This window comes from Maniola hyperantus, unplaced genomic scaffold (genome assembly GCF_902806685.2).
Source record: "Maniola hyperantus unplaced genomic scaffold, iAphHyp1.2, whole genome shotgun sequence".
NCBI lineage: Eukaryota > Metazoa > Arthropoda > Insecta > Lepidoptera > Nymphalidae > Maniola > Maniola hyperantus.
This window is the reverse complement of record NW_027188981.1, coordinates 67463-93056: the sequence shown is the minus strand read 5'-3', so window position 1 is coordinate 93056 and position 25594 is coordinate 67463. Positions and strand designations below refer to the sequence as shown.

Below are 25594 nucleotides of genomic sequence, written 5' to 3'. Positions count from 1 at the left end.
ACGCTCTTTTATTATTTAGACTAGCTTATGCTCGCGACTTCGTCCGCGTGGACTACAAAATTTCAAACCCCTATTTCACCCCCTTAGGAGTTGAATTTTCAAAAATCCTTTCTTAGCGGATGCCTACGTCATAATAGCTATCTGCATGCCAAATTTCAGCCCGATCCGTCCAGTAGTTTGAGCTGTGCGTTGATAGATCAGTCAGTCATTCAGTCAGTCAGTCAGTCAGTCAGTCAGTCACCTTTTCCTTTTATATATATTGGAGGGTCGATATTGAAAGAGTTCTACTGTCTATAGACCTCCGTGAAAGAACGTATGAGTTTTACTCTACGGAAGGTAGCCATCTTTATTTTAGTTGTCAGAGTTGGACTTTGACACGCACGGAATTTTGTTGTCGTTCACAATTTTCTCTCGCGTTTAAATTAATTAAGTATCAGATTATAGCTTAGCTAATTATTATTCTTTGAGATAGGTAGGTAGTTTCTTAATCGTGATATTTATTCGGTGATTGTGATATAGTTAGAACAGTAATTGTTCGATGCTAATGTACATTGTGTTAAATCGTAACATCTAGTGCCATCCGGTGACTTTGTCTGCCAAAGCACTATTAATAATGTTCGTGTAGTTGTTTGACGAATATGGAATACTAATTATTGGTGAATATTAGAGTAATTCGTGAGTTAACGTTTGACTCAGTGGATAGATTATTATAAGGACATCCGTTAAGGTTATTTCTGCAGACGCTAGTGATTTAGAGTGTAATTGGAGATATACCGGCAGTTGAGATAATGATTAGTTTGAAGTGATAGCTTAGTGTGATAGTAACTTGAAGTTAACTTTGATAGTAGGTACCCGCTTTAGAATCGTATAACCCGGTTGGTAAAGAATCATTGATGACTCTCGTGTAATGTTGAAATGGATTAGACAATGAGTTGCCCATGAGATCGAATAGCTTACATTCTACCTGGTTTCTGTTGTGATCGCTTATTTGGGTGGATAGTAGTCGTGGCGCGTGTGGCGCACGATGCTATGGTGTTCTGTATGCAGATGTGCACAGAGTGGAGAAGGTAGAGCTATTGCGATATTCTGAATTAGTAATGAGAAGTCAATTATAAGATCTGGTTTAGATCGTAAGAGAGTCGATGCAATGATCCTTTTAAGAGCGTTCATGAAGTTGTGATTGATTACCTTGAGATGATTAGATAACGGAGTAGGTCGTGACTTGATTGAGAGGTTGCAATAGCAATTGCGCCCTAATCACACGATGTGGTGTTTAGCTTAGGTTAGCTAGTTTAGAGTGAGGTGAGGGGTCGCTGTGAGGGGTGGTTGGAGGCGACCATAGGTAGGGTTAGGTTAGGGTGATCTGGTTGTGTTACGTTGATGGTTTCCATGTGCGATACGTTACTGAGAACTTTTTGTAAAGAACATGGATTAAAGTACCTACCTATTAATTACTACCTTCTGATGTCGGCTAAAGATGAATAATAATTATCAGCCATCCTCCTGTTCTCCGACATCAGAAGTGGGATACACGATTTATGCCCACATTTTCGAAAATCATTGCAACACTAGCTTTGTTTAAAAAAAAAAAAAAAAAGTTACAAGATTTTTTTTTTTATTTATTTGTGCAAGACATGTTTTCAATTTTAATACCCACACGTGGTCTTTCTTGAAAAGCTTGATTTACTTTTGTGTGTTTTGAATAAAAAGAGAAAGAAAGAAGGATTATTTTGTGTAGAGATGCGCTAAGGAGTGGTGAAAGTGGCCGTGATTTAATGGAGTTAACTCAAAACTCGAATCATTTATTCAAAATAGTTAAGTTTAGTTAATTTACAATTTTGACTGTCAGTTGTTGGAGTTATGTGGTATGGTGGTGATGGTGAATTGTGTAAGCTTGGAGCTAAGGCTACGAGGGTTCCAAACTACTTGGTTTCCTTACTAAATGGTTATAGCATTGGGAGTGTGATGTCCCAGCACGGTTGTCATCTAATTTAATAGCTAGTGGTCTGATGTTTTCAGCTGCTGAGATTGACTATCTAGCACTCTCAGATCATGATGCTACTTGGGCATTGGCAGTAAGGGTTGACAAAAAAAGTGCGATATAGGTCTGCCATGGTCTTAATATGGGAGGGACTACAACGGGGATAATACGAAATAATTTTATTCATGAAATTTATCTAGTCCCTTACATTTTCGAATATTCGGAAAGCGTCGGCGAGGCATTTGATTCCTTTCATGATGTTGTATAACTTTTCTATGTGCTGTGTTTACCCTTTAAGAAGGTGAAAATGGATAATTGTAATAATAAAACGGTATGGTTGACTGAAGGGATTTTGGTATAATAGAGTCACCGAGTGACACTGAAGCTGGGCTAAGATGAGATGAGGACTGGCTCTGTAGAGGAGTGCGCTATTCGCCTATGCAGTGTATTTGCAGACATAGTGAATCAGTCGTTTGAATAAGGGGTTTTAGGGGTTGCTAGGCAACTTAAAAATTTCTATAGTTACCATTCCTGTAGCCCGTGTTAAAAAAAAAGGCGATTGATGTGGCACCGTACTATAACATTGGTGCCAATATTAGCGGGAATGATTGGAAAGGTAATGGTGAAACGTCTCAAAAAAAAATTCGATGCCAATGGTGTGCTCGTGGATGAACGATTTGGTTTTTGCAATGACAGCTCCACTGTTGAGGATTGTTTCTGTTTAAGTGGAATAGATAATGATAGCCTGAATAACAGGGTACCTATTGCTATTATTTTTCAGGATGTGACTAAGGCTTTTGACTTTGTGAATGATAAATATTATTGGATAAATTAGATGGATATTGTGTTGAAAGAAGAGCTTATGAATGGATAGAGTCGTATTTGAATGGACCGAAAATGTGCGCTGGGATTGCTAGAATGAAAAATAATACCAAAGGGTGTACGGATCTCCACTGGAATGTGATAAGCGAGGGGTACCTCAGACTGTATGGTATGTGTGGTGTATTAGAATCCTTCCGTTTGAACTGACTTCAAAAACGGAGGAGGTTTTTAAATTCGCCGGAATATTTGTTTTTTTTTTGTAACTTGTATTGGTGACATTACGATAGCGACCACTGTTCGTTGTGTATTGTTTGCAGATGATAGAATAATGTTGAAGGAATGTAGGAATGGGAATTGAACGGCGCTTTGGAGGATAATTAATTGAATTAGTAATAATGACTTGGAAGTGCGCTTAAATAAAACTAAAATGATGCAGTTCATGATCATGCGACGATGGAGAGGGTTGATGAGTTAAAGTTTTTGGGAATAATTTGCGACAGGAACTCTAATTTGAGGGTGCACATTAGGTGTGTGTGCTGAATTGGACGAATTTGTGTATGCGTGGGGACGTCTGGTGCAGATGATATAATTGAATGCGGCTTTGGGTGCATCCCACGGATGTGTATCATCCGTGTTGTCGTATGGATTGACATTGTAGGGTAATTACGTTGATGCTAAAAGGGCATTTCGACTTCAAAGGAAGTGCATAACGACTGTCTGTGTTATGGGTCTGTTCGATTGCTGTATGCCGTTATAAAAAAAATGGGGGTCCTTCCACTGTGATGCATAGAGGATATGGGCGTATTTATTAGGAGATGTCAAAAATATTTCCAACGAGATTATGAGGTAAGGATGAGTGGGTCGGTTGGATGCACGAACGAGCTATGCATTTCAGAATGTCACAGTGGTACATGCATGAAAAGCGTTTGCGCTATGGCTGTAAAAAAAAATGAACAATAAGCTGCCGATTGACCTCAAAAGGATGAGTTTGGATGTGTATAAGGAAGAGCTTAGTGAATTGCTTTTGGAAAAGTGCTATTGCGACGTTAAAGAATATTTGATTTATAAAAATGGGTTGTCTAAACGGCGAGGTGGCCATTTAGATGATAAACGGCGAGGTGGCTGTTTTGAAAAAAAAGGGGGTTATCTAAAAGGCGAGGTGGCCATTTAGATAATAAACGGCGAGGTGGCTGTTTTGAAAAAAAAGGGAGTTGTCTAAAAGGCGAGGTGGCCATTTAGATAATAAACGGCGAGGTGGCTGTTTTGAAAAAAAGGGAGTTGTCTAAAAGGCGAGGTGGCCATTTAGATGATAAACGGCGAGGTGGCTGTTCCGATGATGGATGGACGGCGGCGTGGCCGTTTCAGCTGAGGGGAGTTAGCTTGGTGTATAGTGTGGTGGGTGTTTGGAACAGGTGATAGGATCAGTAGCGGGGTACTGCTGGAGTTCGGGTTTTATGAGACATAATTATGAGCGGTGAGTCTATTATGGCAAATGGTGCAGTGTGTTTTAGAAGTTGCTACTATGGATAAAGTTGGGCTATGCTTTGGTTGTGTCATGCTTGTTTTATTTGTAATGGTTGTGATATGCATGCTTTAGAATATGTGGTTTGTGTGCTTGTGCTGATTGTCAGGATGAACGAGCGGATGTTCTGACGTTTATAAAATGTTTGTGCTTGATACATACTAGCGCCCGAGGACGGTCGCATGTCAGAATGGCCGTATTGGAGGGTCGATATTGAAAGAGTTCTTACTGTCTATAGACTCCGTGAAAAGAAACGTATGAGTTTTACTCTACGGAAGGTAGCCATCTTTATTTTAGTTGTCAGAGTTGGACTTTGACACGCACGAATTTTGTTGTCGTTCACAATTTTCTCTCGCGTTAAATTAATTAAGTATCAGATTATAGCTTAGCTAATTATTATTCTTTGAGATAGGTAGGTAGTTTCTTAATCGTGATATTTAATTCGGTGATTGTGATATAGTTAGAACAGTAATTGTTCGATGCTAATGTACATTGTGTTAAATCGTAACATCTAGTGCCATCCGGTGACTTTGTCTGCAAAGCACTATTAATAATGTTCGTGTAGTTGTTTGACGAATATGGAATACTAATTATTGGTGAATATTAGAGTAATTCGTGAGTTAACGTTTGACTCAGTGGATAGATTATTATAAGGACATCCGTTAAGGTTATTTCTGCAGACGCTAGTGATTTAGAGTGTAATTGGAGATATACCGGCAGTTGAGATAATGATTAGTTTGAAGTGATAGCTTAGTGTGATAGTAACTTGAAGTTAACTTTGATAGTAGGTACCCGCTTTAGAATCGTATAACCCGGTTGGTAAAGAATCATTGATGACTCTCGTGTAATGTTGAAATGGATTAGACAATGAGTTGCCCATGAGATCGAATAGCTTACATTCTACCTGGTTTCTGTTGTGATCGCTTATTTGGGTGGATAGTAGTCGTGGCGCGTGTGGCGCACGATGCTATGGTGTTCTGTATGCAGATGTGCACAGAGTGGAGAAGGTAGAGCTATTGCGATATTCTGAATTAGTAATGAGAAGTCAATTATAAGATCTGGTTTAGATCGTAAGAGAGTCGATGCAATGATCCTTTTAAGAGCGTTCATGAAGTTGTGATTGATTACCTTGAGATGATTAGATAACGGAGTAGGTCGTGACTTGATTGAGAGGTTGCAATAGCAATTGCGCCCTAATCACACGATGTGGTGTTTAGCTTAGGTTAGCTAGTTTAGAGTGAGGTGAGGGGTCGCTGTGAGGGGTGGTTGGAGGCGACCATAGGTAGGGTTAGGTTAGGGTGATCTGGTTGTGTTACGTTGATGGTTTCCATGTGCGATACGTTACTGAGAACTTTTTGTAAAGAACATGGATTAAAGTACCTACCTATTAATTACTACCTTCTGATGTCGGCTAAAGATGAATAATAATTATCAGCCATCCTCCTGTTCTCCGACATCAGAAGTGGGATACACGATTTATGCCCACATTTTCGAAAATCATTGCAACACTAGCTTTGTTTAAAAAAAAAAAAAAAAAGTTACAAGATTTTTTTTTTTTTTATTTATTTGTGCAAGACATGTTTTCAATTTTAATACCCACACGTGGTCTTTCTTGAAAAGCTTGATTTACTTTTGTGTGTTTTGAATAAAAAGAGAAAGAAAGAAGGATTATTTTGTGTAGAGATGCGCTAAGGAGTGGTGAAAGTGGCCGTGATTTAATGGAGTTAAACTCAAAACTCGAATCATTTATTCAAAATAGTTAAGTTTAGTTAATTTACAATTTTGACTGTCAGTTGTTGGAGTTATGTGGTATGGTGGTGATGGTGAATTGTGTAAGCTTGGAGCTAAGGCTACGAGGGTTCCAAACTACTTGGTTTCCTTACTAAATGGTTATAGCATTGGGAGTGTGATGTCCCAGCACGGTTGTCATCTAATTTAATAGCTAGTGGTCTGATGTTTTCAGCTGCTGAGATTGACTATCTAGCACTCTCAGATCATGATGCTACTTGGGCATTGGCAGTAAGGGTTGAAAAAAAAGTGCGATATAGGTCTGCATGGTCTTAATATGGGAGGGACTACAACGGGGATAATACGAAATAATTTTATTCATGAAATTTATCTAGTCCCTTACATTTTCGAATATTCGGAAAGCGTCGGCGAGGCATTTGATTCCTTTCATGATGTTGTATAACTTTTCTATGTGCTGTGTTTACCCTTTAAGAAGGTGAAAATGGATAATTGTAATAATAAAACGGTATGGTTGACTGAAGGGATTTTTGGTATAATAGAGTCACCGAGTGACACTGAAGCTGGGCTAAGATGAGATGAGGACTGGCTCTGTAGAGGAGTGCGCTATTCGCCTATGCAGTGTATTTGCAGACATAGTGAATCAGTCGTTTGAATAAGGGGTTTTAGGGGTTGCTAGGCAACTTAAAAATTTCTATAGTTACCATTCCTGTAGCCCGTGTTAAAAAAAAAGGCGATTGATGTGGCACCGTACTATAACATTGGTGCCAATATTAGCGGGAATGATTGGAAAGGTAATGGTGAAACGTCTCAAAAAAAAATTCGATGCCAATGGTGTGCTCGTGGATGAACGATTTGGTTTTTGCAATGACAGCTCCACTGTTGAGGATTGTTTCTGTTTAAGTGGAATAGATAATGATAGCCTGAATAACAGGGTACCTATTGCTATTATTTTTCAGGATGTGACTAAGGCTTTTGACTTTGTGAATGATAAAATATTATTGGATAAATTAGATGGATATTGTGTTGAAAGAAGAGCTTATGAATGGATAGAGTCGTATTTGAATGGACCGAAAATGTGCGCTGGGATTGCTAGAATGAAAAATAATACCAAAGGGTGTACGGATCTCCACTGGAATGTGATAAGCGAGGGGTACCTCAGACTGTATGGTATGTGTGGTGTATTAGAATCCTTCCGTTTGAACTGACTTCAAAAACGGAGGAGGTTTTTAAATTCGCCGGAATATTTGTTTTTTTTTTGTAACTTGTATTGGTGACATTACGATAGCGACCACTGTTCGTTGTGTATTGTTTGCAGATGATAGAATAATGTTGAAGGAATGTAGGAATGGGAATTGAACGGCGCTTTGGAGGATAATTAATTGAATTAGTAATAATGACTTGGAAGTGCGCTTAAATAAAACTAAAATGATGCAGTTCATGATCATGCGACGATGGAGAGGGTTGATGAGTTAAAGTTTTTGGGAATAATTTGCGACAGGAACTCTAATTTGAGGGTGCACATTAGGTGTGTGTGCTGAATTGGACGAATTTGTGTATGCGTGGGGACGTCTGGTGCAGATGATATAATTGAATGCGGCTTTGGGTGCATCCCACGGATGTGTATCATCCGTGTTGTCGTATGGATTGACATTGTAGGGTAATTACGTTGATGCTAAAAGGGCATTTCGACTTCAAAGGAAGTGCATAACGACTGTCTGTGTTATGGGTCTGTTCGATTGCTGTATGCCGTTATAAAAAAAATGGGGGTCCTTCCACTGTGATGCATAGAGGATATGGGCGTATTTATTAGGAGATGTCAAAAATATTTCCAACGAGATTATGAGGTAAGGATGAGTGGGTCGGTTGGATGCACGAACGAGCTATGCATTTCAGAATGTCACAGTGGTACATGCATGAAAAGCGTTTGCGCTATGGCTGTAAAAAAAAATGAACAATAAGCTGCCGATTGACCTCAAAAGGATGAGTTTGGATGTGTATAAGGAAGAGCTTAGTGAATTGCTTTTGGAAAAGTGCTATTGCGACGTTAAAGAATATTTGATTTATAAAAATGGGTTGTCTAAACGGCGAGGTGGCCATTTAGATGATAAACGGCGAGGTGGCTGTTTTGAAAAAAAAGGGGGTTATCTAAAAGGCGAGGTGGCCATTTAGATAATAAACGGCGAGGTGGCTGTTTTGAAAAAAAAGGGAGTTGTCTAAAAGGCGAGGTGGCCATTTAGATAATAAACGGCGAGGTGGCTGTTTTGAAAAAAAGGGAGTTGTCTAAAAGGCGAGGTGGCCATTTAGATGATAAACGGCGAGGTGGCTGTTCCGATGATGGATGGACGGCGGCGTGGCCGTTTCAGCTGAGGGGAGTTAGCTTGGTGTATAGTGTGGTGGGTGTTTGGAACAGGTGATAGGATCAGTAGCGGGGTACTGCTGGAGTTCGGGTTTTATGAGACATAATTATGAGCGGTGAGTCTATTATGGCAAATGGTGCAGTGTGTTTTAGAAGTTGCTACTATGGATAAAGTTGGGCTATGCTTTGGTTGTGTCATGCTTGTTTTATTTGTAATGGTTGTGATATGCATGCTTTAGAATATGTGGTTTGTGTGCTTGTGCTGATTGTCAGGATGAACGAGCGGATGTTCTGACGTTTATAAAATGTTTGTGCTTGATACATACTAGCGCCCGAGGACGGTCGCATGTCAGAATGGCCGTATTGGAGGGTCGATATTGAAAGAGTTCTTACTGTCTATAGACTCCGTGAAAAGAAACGTATGAGTTTTACTCTACGGAAGGTAGCCATCTTTATTTTAGTTGTCAGAGTTGGACTTTGACACGCACGAATTTTGTTGTCGTTCACAATTTTCTCTCGCGTTAAATTAATTAAGTATCAGATTATAGCTTAGCTAATTATTATTCTTTGAGATAGGTAGGTAGTTTCTTAATCGTGATATTTAATTCGGTGATTGTGATATAGTTAGAACAGTAATTGTTCGATGCTAATGTACATTGTGTTAAATCGTAACATCTAGTGCCATCCGGTGACTTTGTCTGCAAAGCACTATTAATAATGTTCGTGTAGTTGTTTGACGAATATGGAATACTAATTATTGGTGAATATTAGAGTAATTCGTGAGTTAACGTTTGACTCAGTGGATAGATTATTATAAGGACATCCGTTAAGGTTATTTCTGCAGACGCTAGTGATTTAGAGTGTAATTGGAGATATACCGGCAGTTGAGATAATGATTAGTTTGAAGTGATAGCTTAGTGTGATAGTAACTTGAAGTTAACTTTGATAGTAGGTACCCGCTTTAGAATCGTATAACCCGGTTGGTAAAGAATCATTGATGACTCTCGTGTAATGTTGAAATGGATTAGACAATGAGTTGCCCATGAGATCGAATAGCTTACATTCTACCTGGTTTCTGTTGTGATCGCTTATTTGGGTGGATAGTAGTCGTGGCGCGTGTGGCGCACGATGCTATGGTGTTCTGTATGCAGATGTGCACAGAGTGGAGAAGGTAGAGCTATTGCGATATTCTGAATTAGTAATGAGAAGTCAATTATAAGATCTGGTTTAGATCGTAAGAGAGTCGATGCAATGATCCTTTTAAGAGCGTTCATGAAGTTGTGATTGATTACCTTGAGATGATTAGATAACGGAGTAGGTCGTGACTTGATTGAGAGGTTGCAATAGCAATTGCGCCCTAATCACACGATGTGGTGTTTAGCTTAGGTTAGCTAGTTTAGAGTGAGGTGAGGGGTCGCTGTGAGGGGTGGTTGGAGGCGACCATAGGTAGGGTTAGGTTAGGGTGATCTGGTTGTGTTACGTTGATGGTTTCCATGTGCGATACGTTACTGAGAACTTTTTGTAAAGAACATGGATTAAAGTACCTACCTATTAATTACTACCTTCTGATGTCGGCTAAAGATGAATAATAATTATCAGCCATCCTCCTGTTCTCCGACATGTATTTTTAATGCCTTTTAAAATATTTCGAACCAATAAGGTAAGACATTATACATTTTTTCCCTTACTAATAAAATTTACACATTGCTTATTAGGAAAGGTATATAAGCGTAAATGTTTTCATGAATCACAATATTTATTTTTTGTATATCGAAACTGAAGTTGGCTATTTAACTATTTATTATATTAAACGATATGGTTGCTTTTATATGCATTTTACACGTTTTGTCATAATATTTAGATTAGATTTAATTGTTATTACTAGTTAGTTAATTTGTTTTTAAGCTGTAAGTGGTCACATTAATCACAGTTAAAATGTATTTTACGTATATGTATAATTTTGTCATAAAGAGAAAACGAGCATATCGAAATATCTTTGTATTTTTTTTGTTTTTTTTTTCGTAGGCAATTGTATTTTTAAATTGTTCTACGTCGCTATATTAGTTTTGTGTTTGTTTGAAAAATGTTTTGGATATAGAAGTATTATAATAAGGTATATTTAACAATCATTTTTAACGATATACTAAGTTGGTGGAGGGGGTTATTGCGTGACGCAATCCCTATATACACTTTGATAGTTGGCTCAACGGGTCGACTTGAAAATAATACTCAATTTCGATTTATTACAATTTGTCAGGAGATTATGATTGCGACTGCGTTGCGCAATTAACCTTATTTTACGCTATCACTGTACTGCGAGCCTATTATTACACTATGATCATCGCAATTTTTATTAGTTGATTTTATGGTGTGCGAATATTTTTTTCGTAGACTTGGTCTGTCGTCGTGCTTGGCTATTCGGGGGACTTTTGGTAGGTACGGGGTAATTTTAGTCCCGTGTGTAAGTAAAATGTACCCCGAGGTCTGTCCCTCGTAGGTGCTGGCCTTCATATAGTTAAATATTAAAAGGCTCGGTTATTATATTATACATAGACTACAATAATAGAGGCAGCTACGGATTCCTGTAAACATACGTCCGAAATTATTAATCAATCCATCCATACTAATATTATAAATGTGGAAGTGTGTCTGTCTGTCAGTCTGTCTAGCCTTTCACGGCCCAACCGTTCAACCGATTTTGACGAAATTTGGTACAGAGATAGCTTGCATCCCGAAGAAGGACATAGGCTACTTTTTATCCCGGAAAATCAAAGAGTTTCCATGGGATTTTTAAAACCTAAATCCACGCGAATGAAGTAGCGGGCATCATCTAGTCTAAAATAAATGTAACGTTACTTGTCAAATGGGCTTTTCTGACCAGCATTATCGACGATAACTTATCGACAGACTAGCTGATGCCGGCGACTTCATCCGCATGGATTTGGGGTCTTACAATCCCTTGAGAACTGATTTTCCGGGATAAAAAGTGTATGTCACTCTCCAAGTATATATACATAAAACAGTGTCCATACATAAAAGCACACCGATGTTGTAGCGTGATTGTAGGACAAACTGACCGAGCAACAACCAAACACACTTTCCCATTATTTTATAATATGAGAAGTGATCATTGATAGATGGATTATTACTTTCGGTCGATAGCAAACAAAGGGTAACTTTAAAGGCTCGTACCACATCTACAATATTGCCATCGGTAGAAAAGTACACATTGTGGCTAATTCCGATGTACACAATCTTTAAACTATACTAAAATCTAAATCTATTGCTATCCCTTTCATAATGTTGCTTTCGGAAAAGCATAGTACTAGATTTAAACCTGTCAATTTAGTTTAGATTAGAGATTGTGTATTCCCCGCAAATCCCAATAACGATTGTTCAAAAATTTAAATAAATCAACGAACGAGGCGCGAATGGTAACGAACAGATAGACAGCCAAACATTATTTTTATAGTACATAGGTATATCTAGATATTTACAGGAACGACTTGCTATTATGTGCGAGCCTTTATATGTTTAATAGCAAACATATTGTGGCTAATTCCATTGTACACAATCTCTAAACTAAACTAAAATGGCACGTCTAAATCTATTGCTATCCCTTTCATAATGTTGCTTGCGGAAAAGGATAGCATTAGATTTAAACCTGTTAATTTAGTTTAGTTTAGAGATTGTGTACTAGAGAATCGGCCCCATTGTTAGTTCTAATTTAATCAGGCGTCGATCCCACGTGTGCATCAGGATGGCGGGTGCGTGTGTACATGAGAACAATGTACGACCAATGTACCGAATATCATCATCATGATCAACCCATCACCGGCTCACTACAGAGCGCGGGTCTCCTCAGAGTGGGAAGGGTTTTTGGCCATAGTCTACCAAGCAGGCCATGTGCGGATTGGTAGACTTCACACACCTTTGAGAACATTATGGAGAACACTCAGGCATGCAGGTTTCCTCACGATGTTTTCCTTCACCGTTAAAGCAAATGATATTTAATTAATTAAAACGCACATAACTCCGAAAAGTTAGAGGTGCGTGCCCGGGATCGAACCCCCGACCTCCGTTAGAAGGCGGACGTCCTAACCACTAGGCTATCACAGCTTCGTACCGAGCCGTGTATACATATGTACCGAATATACATATGTACAATGTACCGCTTGAATGCGTGAAACCGCTTACTTCAAAGTCAAATGATTTATTCAAGATAGATAATAAATTACTCTTTCTGATAGTCAGTTGTTGGATTTGTAAGATATAGTGGTGATAATTATTACGCAAACTTAAAACTAAAGCTACGAGGGTCCCAGCAGGGTTATGCTGTATCTCAGTGGCACACTAATTTCGTGAAAATTTCTAATAATTAAATGTCAAACTCAAATTTTCTATTCGCTAACGTCAGTTTTTAACCAAGATGACGTCATAGACTATGACTCTCGATCATAGCCATTAATGGGATGTAATAGAAACCGGAAACAGCTTTTTCACGTATGTTTTCGTATCGATAGTTTTTAAAACTCTATTCACTAAGCAAAAATGACAGTTTGTAATTGGAAACTTTATTAGGTGGCAACGATCGTTTTAACAACTAGTCGGGACCAGTGTTTTGCGACTCTCCACTATAATCCGTCCGTTTTATAGAGGTAATAATTTTTTTGCAATCTCAACGAATGTAGAGATGTTTTAATTTCGAAGGATTATTACAACATCGACTCAATTCAGCCCGTTTTTTGTTAATAAGTAATTGATAAAAAATATTAGTAAATACCTATTAAAAAAGTAATACTTAGGTACCTATTAGTAGTAAATAGGTAATAAATATGAAAATTCAGTGTTGTGAGTTCAATTATTATTTATATTTTGTGGTTATGTTAATGTTGTAGATAATACCTAGGTATCTAATTAAAATATGGGTCGTGAAGTTTTGATGGGGCAAGACGAGGAGCAGCGCCAGCAAATTACAAAACGCGCTACAGATACACAGGCGCAGGCTGCGCGATATGACACAATGGAGCTGCCAGAGAAGAGTTCATTGTGAACTTTTGTCTGAGCAATTATTGGAAGAACTCAAGCCTTACCTCCAAGCCGTTCGACAGCTGTTCGCAATGAACTAAAAGTAAGTCTCATGTACTAGGTACTTAACTCTAGTCCTAGTCAAAACCATGTCATAGCTTAATAAATAGGTAAGTACTAAGTAGGTATTTATTTAATATACTTACTTATGATCTTTTGTAAGACAATGATTAGCTTTTGCCTCCAATTAAGTACTGTGATATGTACGAATTGACAGTTTAAACGTAGCATGTTCATATTAGCTGTAACATAAAAATGCAACTCCTCAATATATCGAAGTAGGTTGCCTGCACATCGGATTGAAAGAGAGGTGATGCAAAATTATGTGGGTTAAGTAGTTAGGCAATACGATTAAGACAATAGTATGTAAGATTTCTTTATTAGTATTGTTAGTCCATAAGCAAGAGTAGATCATAAGACGGCTCTCAATAAACATCTTCCACCGTTGCCGCATTTAATTATTACCATACGGCCACAACATATCTCAGTACCTATCACATTCATAACAACCAACAAAACAGAAAATTACTTACCTTTACCTACCTACTTAGAATAGGTACTTTTTGTTGTACCTATTCTACTCTGTTTACAACCTCTCACACTGCCAAGAGTCACTGGTCAAAATCTCTAATAGAAATAAGCGCTTCCCTGTCCACTTTTACTGTCTTTTTCTCTTTATTGTTACAACTTTCTGGGGTACAAAATCCATACTTCCATACTAATATTGATGAAATTTGGTACCTACAGAGTTAGCTTGCACATCCCGGGGAAGAACATAGGCTACTCTTTATCTCGGAACATCAAAGAGTTCCCACGGGATTAGTTAAAAACCTAAATCCACCATCTAGTAACAAAATTCTGCAATTTAGTATATTGAGGAGTTAGGAAAATATTGAAATTAATAATTTAACATGAAAATTTACTAATATTTGTTGTAGATCCTGGCAGCTCTGCATGTTTATGCAACGGGAACATACCAGCGCCCAATGGGGGCATCTATTTTAAATAAAATGTCCCAACCCACCTTTAGCCGAAGTCTGAGGTAACCGATGCACTCAAACCTCAATGCTTGGGAAGTACTCACTAAGTACTTAGTTTCCTGCATCCCAAAGGGAAAGGAAAATAGTTATGCAAAAGTAAGTTAATAACATGAAACTAATTAGCATATTATCTTCTATATATAAAAAGAAAAGCTGTCTGACTAACTGCTTAGCTGTATCATCGCACAGCTAAAGCTACTGGAAGCTACAGCTAAGAATGGAGCTTTATTAATGTCATTCTGCTATCGGTCTGTCTGTCAGTTTGTTTGTACGTATGTCACAGGTGTCCTTAGCTCGTGGCACATTATTCTATTACATCATCATGATCATCCCATCGCCGGCTCACTACAGAGCACGGGTCTCTTCTCAGAGTGAAAAGGGTTAGCCCATAGTCTACCACGCTGGCCATGTGCGGATATGGAGAACTCTCAGGCCTGCAGGTTTCCTCACGATGTTTTTCTTCACCGTTAAAGCAAGTGATATTTAATTGCTTAAAAAGCACATAACTCTGAAAGGTTAAGGTGTGTGCCCAGAATCGAATCCCCGACCTCCTGAGTAGGAGGCAGACGTCTTAACCACTAAGCTATCACATACTTCCAGTATGTACCTACTATAGCAGCTACTAGCTGACCCACCCCGGCTTCGCGCGAGTAGAATTTTAAAAATCAGCGAGGGGTGGAGTTTCCAAAAATCTGTGTACCTACATCATAAAAGGAACCTAACCCAGTGGTTTAGTGTGTCCTAGGACTTAGTCTTTTTATATGTATAAGTTTATCATTATTGATAAAAATATCCATTATTCTATGGCACACCCTATGTACAGAAATTGTCATTATATAAATTAGCATGGAAGCTTTTTTCAGGTATATAATATATTGATTATTTCAGGGATGAAGATCAGAGTAACCAACATAGTTCAGCAAATGGTGAAGCAAAAGTGGTAATGCCACTCTCTGTGAGACACTCTCAGTGTCTCTATGTGATCAAATTGGAATCAACGAGATCTGTTAAAGAAGCAGAGTAACCAACATAGTAGACTCTGCCATAGAAGGCCTAGTAGAAATTAATAATTCTTAACTGTATTTGATGTCTACTATCTTTGCTGTTTAAATTCAGTATATAATATACCGAAATTTCACATTCCTAACTTTTGTTTGGTTTTTGAGAAAGACGCTGCCACTGCTAAAAAATTAATCCATAATATTATAAATGCGAATGTGTCTCTCTGTCTGCTAGCTTTTCACGGCCCATCTGCTCAATCGATTTTAACGTAATTTGGTACAGAGATAGCTTACATCCCTGGGAAGGACATAGGCTACTTTATACCCTGGAAAATCAGAGTTCCCACAGGATTTTTATAATATATTTGTAGTCTACTCAGTGAGTTCTAGACAATGATACCACACATGCTAGGGTATGGAAAAATTCCATGCCGCTTTTTCATATGTGTAAACCCCTGGTAAATAATTTAATTGAATTTCAAATTCAATATTCGATTGAGTTAATGTTCAACACCAAATACCAAATTTTCAGGTTTGTAATATGCGGACGGACAAACGGACGTACAGACAGCAGAATGACATCAATAGAGCTCCGTTTTTATCTTTTGAGTACTGAACCCTAAAAATAAATTTTTATTGTACAAAAACAAATTTGACATTTCTTGAATACAACCCTATTATTAAGGAGTGTTTTTTTATTCAAAAAGCAAGAAATAAACAATTAAATTTTATTGTTAAAAAAAAATATAGTAACAATCATAACAATAATTAATATTCTAACTTTGATAATTTACAGTTATAAATTTTGACATAGGTAACAGTATTTAATAAGTCATAAGTATGTAATAGGATAATGTAATATATAACCTTATGGTATAATAAAAGGCACCACCCGTACCAGTCAAACAAGGAGTAAATTGTGACCTTAAGCCCCAGGTTCGATTCTTAAGCAAATGCGGATTGCTTTAACTGAAATCCCAGGTTTGATTTCTAAACAAATGCCGATTGAATTCCAAATCTAAAGTCTACATGCATTGTCTTTGATTTGGGATAGGTACCCCATCAGCCACTCGTTCAGCTTCAGTATGCTGCTCTAGACTAGAGCTGCAGTTTGCTTGCAGTTAGCAATTCTATTGAGAGCCGCCGCATGCCGCTCCTCGATGGCTAGCCGCCATGTCTCCAACTGGTATGCTCAGTTGGGCATGGTTCACATCCTGCTGAACTGAAATGAAAATGGTGAACTTTACGTAACATGAGATTTTGCAATCGCAAAAGTAAAAAAAATGATAATGTAAGTATAATATGACAACTAGATGAAGCCTGCTACTTTGTCCACTTGGACTTTTAAAATCCTGTTGGAACTCCCTATTTTCCGAGGCCAAAAGTAGCCACAAACTACCTCTGTACAAAATTTCGTTAAAATCAGTTAAACGGGTGGGCAGTGAACAGCTAGCAGACAGACTGACAGGCGTTTTCATGTTTATATTAAGTAAGGATTTAATAAAGTAAAAAAAATTTACAATAATCTTAATATTATAAACTTATTAAAAGTAAAAGTTGTATTTTTACACTAACTAAAGGAAACTAAACCTGTATGCCATGTCTCCATAATGTTCTTTGTGGTGTGTGAATTCTACCAATCAACACTTGGCCAAGGTCATCTCACACTGAGAATCTTACTCAGAAGTAATGAAGGTGCTATCTATATGAAGGGATGTATGATGATAAATTAAATACTTACTTTGTCTTTGAAACTTCTTGTTGTTGGTCTCAAGCATTAAGTACATCCTGAAATTAATAAAACTAGTTAGTTTTTATAATTAACTAGCTTGTGCCTGCGACTTCGTCCGCGTGGACTACACAAATTATAAACCCCTAGTTCACCCCCGTAGGGATTGAATTTTCCAACATCTTAGCGGATGTCTACATCACACTAGCCATCTGCATGCCAAATTTCAGCCCAATCCGTCCAGTAGTTTAAGCTGAGCATTGATAGATCAGTCAGTCAGCTTTTTTTTTCATATATTTATACTAGCTTATGCTCGCGACTTCGTCCGCGTGGACTACAAAATTTCAAAACCCTATTTCACCCCTTAGGAGTTGAATTTTCAAAAATCCTTTCTTAGCGGATGCCTACGTCATAATAGCTATCTGCATGCCAAATTTCAGCCCGATCCGTCCAGTAGTTTGAGCTGTGCGTTGATAGATCAGTCAGTCAGTCAGTCAGTCAGTCACCTTTTCCTTTTATATATTTATATATTAAAGATTAATTAAGTAGCATATGCTTATCTGCATGTGTGCATCAAAATCACACACCACCCGTACATTGATATTGATATTCAAAAAATTTATATTTCACAATAGACAGGTTACTTGTGGTTAATTTTTGGATCTTATGTTATAGGTAAGGTGACATAACATAAACTGCAGCATGCGATGTATGACATTCAGTATTATAATGTACCTACCTATGAAATGACTAGCATGTTTTTTAAATACTAATAGGTAAAAATAACTCACTCTTTGCCAATGTTCAGCAGTTTTGGTCTTTGGACACACCTCCAACAGCGATTAGCTGGAGGGCAACGGTTGGCCCTCAAGCGCGTATGGACAAGTCGCGTTGGGTCTGCGAACTCTACTAAGAGTTCGAACTGTCGGACCGACACCCTTCTAGTTGTATGTAGCCATCTATAAAGGCAAGAAGTCAGTTAAAAAGGGCAATTCATGACTCACATTCAAGTTCTATGCTGAAGAACTAATATTAACTAGGTATTATGCTACTGTACACAACAAAATCACTCACGAATACCGGTATTCTACAGTATAGTCATAGTTATTCTACATTAATATGTTTTTCACTTACTTTTCAAAACAAAACCGTAGATCAAATTAAGAAAACATCAGCTAAAAATTAAAATAAGTCTGTTTATCAAAACAAACATTAGGTCGTAACTCGTAATGTCAATGTCAAATGTCCATAGATAATAATGAAAAACTAGTGTAAGTCGTATAAATTAAAAGTCTTACATTTCTACTACGCTACCTGTCAGGCAGAGATATTTAATTTAGCCATATAAAGTCGATAAAATATGCTAGTATGTTAATGTTGGCCAACTGCCAAGTGTTAGGTACTCGTAACTAGTTATCCACGCATGCGATACGGAATACAAAATCACGTGACCTAAATTTCATGGATTTCCAACTGGACTCAAAGTCTAACGAAAACTTTCAAAGATACAGCATAGCCCTGCAGGGTCGAGCGCGCGGTGCGACTGTATGGCGTACATGCTTTTGCGATTTGTGTGCTGTGTCCTATCGGAGTGCCGCGGGCTGGGCGGTGTGCCGGCACTGAACGGCTCGCTGCGCCTGCGCACTAGAGGTGTCAAAAATAATGTACTAATAGCCGAAGTTTACGAAGAAAGGGGCGTGGCCAGCGCATAGTTTTTGAATTATCGTGCAAAATGTCGAAAAAATACGAATGTAGTACGGAACCCTCATTGCGCGAGCCTGACTCGCACTTGTTTAAAGCATGTTCGAAAGTGTCAAAATGTGCGTAAACCCCGTGCCAATGTAAAATCTATAGAATATAAGTAGTTATGAAGGCGTGGAGACGCCCCGCAAACCCGCGCCCGCCCGCACCAGGTTAGCGCGGGGACTGTGCGGTAGTTATATACACAAGAAAATTAGTTTAGGAACTAACCACCAGGGGCGCTGGTTTCCATATCTCTAGAATATGTGGGAGTGATAACTCTTAACCCTATATACATCCTACTCTATGGCCGTGGCGCCGGCGGGCGCGCAGGCCGCAGGCTCATGCCATATGTAAAAAGTACTCTGTGGGCTCATGTAAAAAGTTATTTTTGACAAATCACGCAAAAAATCAAAGTAAGACCACAGGCGACAGACTCTCAAACATTTTTTTTTTTTTACTTGATAAAACCGTATAACCGAACACTCTGAGTTCAAGCTTTTTAATTTAACACAGACTTAAATAACATTCATCCAGATTACAGAAATTTAGATAAAAATTGACTTACGTCACGTGACTTACGTGAATTTAGATACGATTGACTGTTTAAAAAAACAAGTTATGGCTGCCTCTACTTTGTTTTGAATAGTACCTACTCACTACGGATTTTTTCGAGTTCTCGGAATTCTGTTTTATTTTTTAAATAACCTATTTTACATCAGTACAAGCAGGTATAACGAAATTATATTGATTTGATCAAAATAATGAAACTACACAAATACTTAAATACTAATATAATTGGAACATGTAAGTGTGGATAAGACTTATTCACGATCTGCGTCTTGTTCATCAGCGAAGCGAACTTTCTTTCTTCTATGGCTATGGAAATAAAGAAAAGTTATGTGGTACAGTGTTGTTCTACAACACTTTTTATAAGTGTGGAAGTACCTTTTTTTAAATGAAGTCGGTTAAAAAAGAAACACAAACGCATTCGAGCTGCGGTGCGCAAAGCGACGCGATGCGTAGTTGCCTCATGCCTGCCGCGTCGCTTAAGTGCGCCTCGCTCCATCCAAACTCATAAACTATATCTGCCGCACCGCATTGCGGCGCGTAGCGCAGCGCAAATGCGTTTGGGCCTTAATAATAAAATGTACGCTAAGGGCAGACCAAGCGCAGCTGATGCACGCTAATATGGACGAGAGTCGGGTGGCAGCTCGCGCGGCGTGCCTTTGCATCTCGTATGCCGCGCGAGCTTGAACAGGCTCATTTCATTATGACAATGTCAACCGTATGCCCAAGCTAAGTTTTAAAAAACCGGCCAAGTGCGAGTCAGACTCGCGCACCAAGGGTTACTGGGTTAATACGATTGTAGTACACAGTCGAGTTTTTTCGACATTTTGCACGATAAACCAAAAACCATACCATGCATAAAAATAAATAAAAATCTGTGTTTGAATGTACAGGTAAAGAAAGCCCTTTCATATTATGATCGCCCACTTGATATACCTATTAATCTTACTTTGAAAGTTGAAAATACTAATTATTTGTTCATGAACCAATTTTTTTGTTTACTAACTAAACGGGTAAAATTGAAAAGACCGCGATGAGTGTTGATGCATGTTAGACTTTGCGAATCTTCATTTAAAATAAATTGATTGTATGCCATAGATAAATCTATTTTACTAAATTGTACGCCCCCATGTAATTTAGCTAACAAGTCATTCACTGTCGGCAACGGGTATTGGTCTATAACCAACTGTTTATTTATTGTAACTGAATAGTCGGCACATAGTCGAATGCTGCCGTTCTTCTTTAAAACAGGTACCACCGGCGATGCATACTCCGAGTGTTCGACAGGTTTCAAAATGCCCAAAGATAATAACCGATCCAGTTCCTTGTCTATTTTATCCTTTAACGCGTAGGGTACTGATCTCGCTTTAATAAAAATCGGCTTAGCGTCCGGTTTTAGGTGTAAGCTTATTTTATACTTATTAAACGATCCAAGATTGTCAGAGAAGACATTGGGAAACTGATTAGCGAGTTGTTTGACAATATTAGACTCGCCCCCGGCCTGCATCTCCGTGCATAACGCATGCACGGCCGCGCCCCTTGCGGGTGCTAGTTCGAGGTCAAACTCGCGAATGAAATCCCGGCCTAGCAATGACGGTCCGCTTGCGCACACTACATAAACATTCAATACTTGCGTACGACCATTATATGATACAGGTAATAGTACAATTCCGATTGTTTTAATATTTTCACCCGTATAACTAAATAACTTTTTGGTGGTGACTGTCAATGGTAGTTGTTTAAAATGAGACTTGTAGGTACTTTCTGAAATTACGCTTACCGCAGAACCACTATCGATTTCAAATTCCAAAGCCAGACCACTGATCATGACGCGCTCCGTCATCGGTTTCCCTTTTACGCATCGTATATTATAAAAGGACTCACCGTCATCTCCGTCCACAGTACCTTCATCCACGTACTTTACTTTCCCCTCGTTAGGGCACATATTACGTAAATGACCTTTAGTATTACACTTTTTACATTTGTAGGTTTTAAAACGACACTGATTAGCCCTATGGTTGGTGAACCCGCACACACTGCACTTTTCCTTGTTGGTGACATAAAACACGCTGTCTGGACTCGCTGCGCCGACGCTGCTCGCGCCCGGCGCCGGCTGTGAGGAGGCCTGCCGCGCACACCGCACGCTCTCGGCCAGATCGATGGCCTTAGCGAGGGTCAGCTCCCGCTGGTTTTGCGCAAACAACTTGTCCCGCTCACGTCCTGCTACCATGCCCATAATAAACTTATCCAACAAGGCTTCCTCCAAGTTTTTGAATTCACAGTGAGCTGCTAATCCTCTTATCCTGGCTGCCCATTGAGTGTGACTATCTCCTGGTCGCTGTGTTGCGGCGTAAAATGTCGACTTTTCCGCAAACCCGAGCCTTTTTGGTGTGAAGTGATCGTCGAGTAGTTTCACTAACTCTTCGTATCCTAATTCTTCCACCTTCTTGGGTAACGCCAGGTCACTCGCCAACTTGAATGATGACTCACATAACGACGTTAACAAAATGGCCCTCCTCCTAGTTGTTGCTTTGTCCGTTATTGAGGTTATGTCGTTAGCAATAAACCATTGATTTAAACGCGACTTGTAGCTGTCCCATTCTTGTGAGAGATGGTCAAAAGTTGATAGGACCCGGTAAGAGACCCCGAAAGACCCCAAACCCGTCGGGAGCGATCCCGTAGACATTTCTACCAATTTCGAATCCCCTCGTAGTCGCCACTGTTAAGTTTCTCAGGTTAAAAGGAGGGCGTGTACGCACGTCAGTGAAACAAGCCGGGTGGTAGCACACTGCTTTAATGTCTGAAGTGAAAGGCCCGCGTTGCGAGTCGCAGCGCGCACATATAGGTAGTTAGGTACATCTACATAACACTCTCAAATAATGAAATTTATTGATATTTCCTAACTTGTTATTGGAATGAATTAATGAAAGATATGTGTCTCTGAACTCAAGCCATTGATCCATATTTTCCCCGTTAAAGGAGGGAAGCGAAATTTTTGGAAGACGAACAAAGTCGTGAAAGCCACCGTCTCTGCTTTCGCTTCCTTCACTCGTCTCGGACATTGACAACCGCCGCTGGAGGTGATGCTTGCTTTTGTTCATGATTGTGCGTGCTTCGGCCACCAATGAAAAATATTTCGTGTCAAATTCCTCACGCTCAATAAGCAGTTGACTGGTATCGTCCGTCAATATCTCGAGCTCCGTCTGAAATTTATCAAAATCACTCTGTAAACTATCGATTTTACTCAGCCGACATTCAAGTTCGTTATATTGAGTTTCATTAATTTGGTCGCATTTATTTATGGTAGTCATATAATTTTGAAATAAAGTTAGCTTCCCCTTAATGCTCCCACGAAGTTTAATCAATTCTTTACTACGTGCGTCACTCATTTTTAACGAATAATGTCGAGCCAACTTAAGCAAAGGTTGTAATTTGAAAGGTTGAAGTTAAAATAATAAGTAATGTAAAAGAAAAATGTAAAAAGGTCCGCGCGTAATAAAGTTATTACTCGCGAAATAAATGCCTAAAGTTTTAAATGCAATCCAGTAGGCACGAAACTGCACTGACCATGCGCGTGCTAGATTAGCCTCAGAAGTATAGAGATGATGGAGTCAGGAATCAACCTACTGAGAGTCTAAACCTTAGTTCGTTATCAATAAGCTAGGGCGTGGTTGTAGGTAGGAGACAAAATAAAAGATTGTATAAGGAAATAAACTGTTTTATTCAGGGAAAAACTCCCTCCAAATCAAAGTTTATCTTTACCATTACTTATTGCTTTATCATTAAATAATTTATTATTTCCTTTAAGAAAAATCTACCGCCAGTTCGTAAAAAGCATATTATCTACCGAGAGAAAGAACTGGCAAGAAAAAACTCGGTGGTGTCTATTTTGAAATACCAATTACACATTTGAACAATACATAAATCAACATACATAGTACAACAAAAGAAATATAAAATCAACAATATTCGTACCTGTAGGTATGTCACAGCTTCTTCTTAAAAATAGGAAAATTAATCATCTCTACAGTCAAAGCAGAGCCATTTATAGGCTGGGATTAACTCCCACCCTCTGTATAAAAATATAGTGATACCATGTAAAGATTAAATTCAATAGAGTCAATAGAGTTTAAACTCTACTAAATTTATATACTTTAAATACCACATTATACTCTATTTAAATCTACAATTACTTTATTTCTAAAATATAATAAAATCTTTATTATGTTTTGCCATGTAAGTACCATAGATTTGCCATTTATAATCTGTTAATTGTTCTGTCACGTCTGTAGTATTTTGTCTATCATTTTGACGTGCCTCTGTTTACAAATATAATATCTATGGTTTAGAATTAATTCTTAAGCAAAATCTAAAGAGTTTAGTAGCAATTTCAAGAAATAAATAGCAACTCTAACCATTTATCTTATACGGCCAAACTGACAATTGCTTCGTTCTCGAAGCAATAAAATAAAAACAAACAATTCGTTAAGTAAATAAAGTTGTTAAACAACATCAAAACATTTTTTTCAAACAACATGTCTGTGGCCACCATAAAATAAAATAAAACATGTTCAAAATCACCACACAGTTTGCTCTAAAAAATACAAGATATATTTTTCTCGCCACAGCACATATTATGTTTCCAAACAAGATATCCTTTAACCCCATTGGTTTTAAACCAATATCAAAAAATATTTTTAACACCACTGGTATTAAAGCGATATTATAAAAATACTTTTCAACACCGTTGGTTCCAACGTTTTAAAGTATCATCTACAAAATATCCTTCAACACCATTGGTTTTAAGGCAACATCGTAAACATCATAAAATTGTCCCTTAACACCATTGGTTTTGATCCATATACCTACCACTATACAATTTTTCATAAATAAAATATAAAATCCAAAAAGGTAGTAAATAAAAACATATGAAGGTAGGTACCAAAAATTAAAATGTCAAAAAATATCACACAAAAATAATTTACATTAAAAAGATCGTCAAAGAAGTAATCAATATCAAAAATAGTTAAATACAAGAAAATCCATGTTCAAAAATTAAAACATTTCAAACATCAAAAACGTCAGAAAATAAAAAGTATTATTCAAAACAAAAACCTACGGAATTAAAAAATATCAAACACAAGTGGGTAGTCAAGAATCTCTAAACTCCAATATTCTAAATTTAGGTTTCAGGTTTGACCATAGTCCACCACGCTGGCCAAGTGTGGTTTGGCAGATCCATTACATCACATTACATAACGGTGGGTATTTATAAAAAAACAATGACATCAAACAATCAGTAGCTACTATTCTATAATCTGACAATTGCCTCCGGCCTTTATTACAAGGTACCTATTCCCCTGCTGAATGGGACTTAGCGGCATAGCAACAGGATAAGACATCAGCAGCCTAACCTATCCTTATATAAAAACTACAAAAATAAACTCCAACAAAATTTCTTAATTATTGTAGGTAGGTATCACAAATCTTTCATCTCTACGTTTCGCGAGTGAGAACTCCGATGCAAAGTCAATAGCAAATTTACAAAAATGGCCACGCTAATCGCGTTTCTGATCAATGAATCATCAATATTTAACGAATGATGCAATATGTATTTCTGTATTGTTCTTAATTTGAAACAAAATTACAACAAAAAAAAAATTTTTTTTTTCTTTTTTTTTTTTGGTTCTTTTTTTTCCTTCTTTTCTCTCTGTCATTATGTAACACATAAATAAATTATATACATCTATTCGGCCAACCTGAAAAGTACTTCGTTCTCGAAGTACTTACATAGGAAATGCCTCAAGAACATAACTAAAAAAAAAGTAAGATGACTCATCACTCGTAAAACAATATTCAATGATTCAATGTCAACATCACTATCATATAAATTACGAATATACGGCTAGACGTCAGACGTAAATTAAAATAGAACACAAATTAATCATCAGTAAATATTTACTGACAAACTTGCTTTAGTTTTTCACCGCTCGGTC

At 38.0% G+C, this 25594-nt stretch overlaps 1 protein-coding gene and 2 long non-coding RNA genes across 4 annotated transcripts; 1 reads left to right on the top strand and 2 right to left on the bottom strand.

Moving 5' to 3' along the window:
* Positions 1–12148: 12148 nt before the first annotated feature.
* LOC138404609 (uncharacterized) lies at positions 12149–15645 on the top strand. Its single transcript, XR_011238497.1, has 3 exons — positions 12149–13628; positions 14457–14654; positions 15447–15645. It is a non-coding gene; the product is annotated as an uncharacterized lncRNA (long non-coding RNA).
* Positions 15646–16114: 469 nt separating this feature from the next.
* Positions 16115–18552, bottom strand: LOC138404608 (uncharacterized). 2 transcript variants are annotated; one of them, XR_011238496.1, is made up of 4 exons: positions 18423–18519; positions 18080–18247; positions 17301–17347; positions 16120–16781 (listed from the first exon to the last, which is right to left on the bottom strand). It is a non-coding gene; the product is annotated as an uncharacterized lncRNA (long non-coding RNA). The 2 variants fall into 2 exon arrangements; XR_011238495.1 differs by having other exon boundaries at positions 16115–16781; positions 18080–18552.
* Positions 18553–20214: 1662 nt separating this feature from the next.
* Positions 20215–22284, bottom strand: LOC138404611 (uncharacterized). Its single transcript, XM_069509176.1, has 3 exons — positions 21483–22284; positions 20755–21209; positions 20215–20280 (listed from the first exon to the last, which is right to left on the bottom strand). The coding sequence occupies exons 1-3, from the start codon at positions 22282–22284 to the stop codon at positions 20215–20217; spliced, it is 1323 nt and encodes a 440-aa protein (XP_069365277.1).
* Positions 22285–25594: the final 3310 nt, after the last annotated feature.

Excerpts from the sequence above, each read along its gene's own strand:
- LOC138404611 (XM_069509176.1), bottom strand. The coding sequence starts at position 22,284 with ATGTCTACGGGATCGCTCCCGACGGGTTTGGGGTCTTTCGGGGTCTCT. Across the intron at positions 21,210-21,482 it reads TACTGTGGACGGAGATGACG|TGTGCGCAAGCGGACCGTCA; the intron begins GTGAGTCCTTTT and ends ATGTTTATGTAG. Across the intron at positions 20,281-20,754 it reads ACCAATACCCGTTGCCGACA|CTCGCGCGGCATACGAGATG; the intron begins GTGAATGACTTG and ends AGCCTGTTCAAG.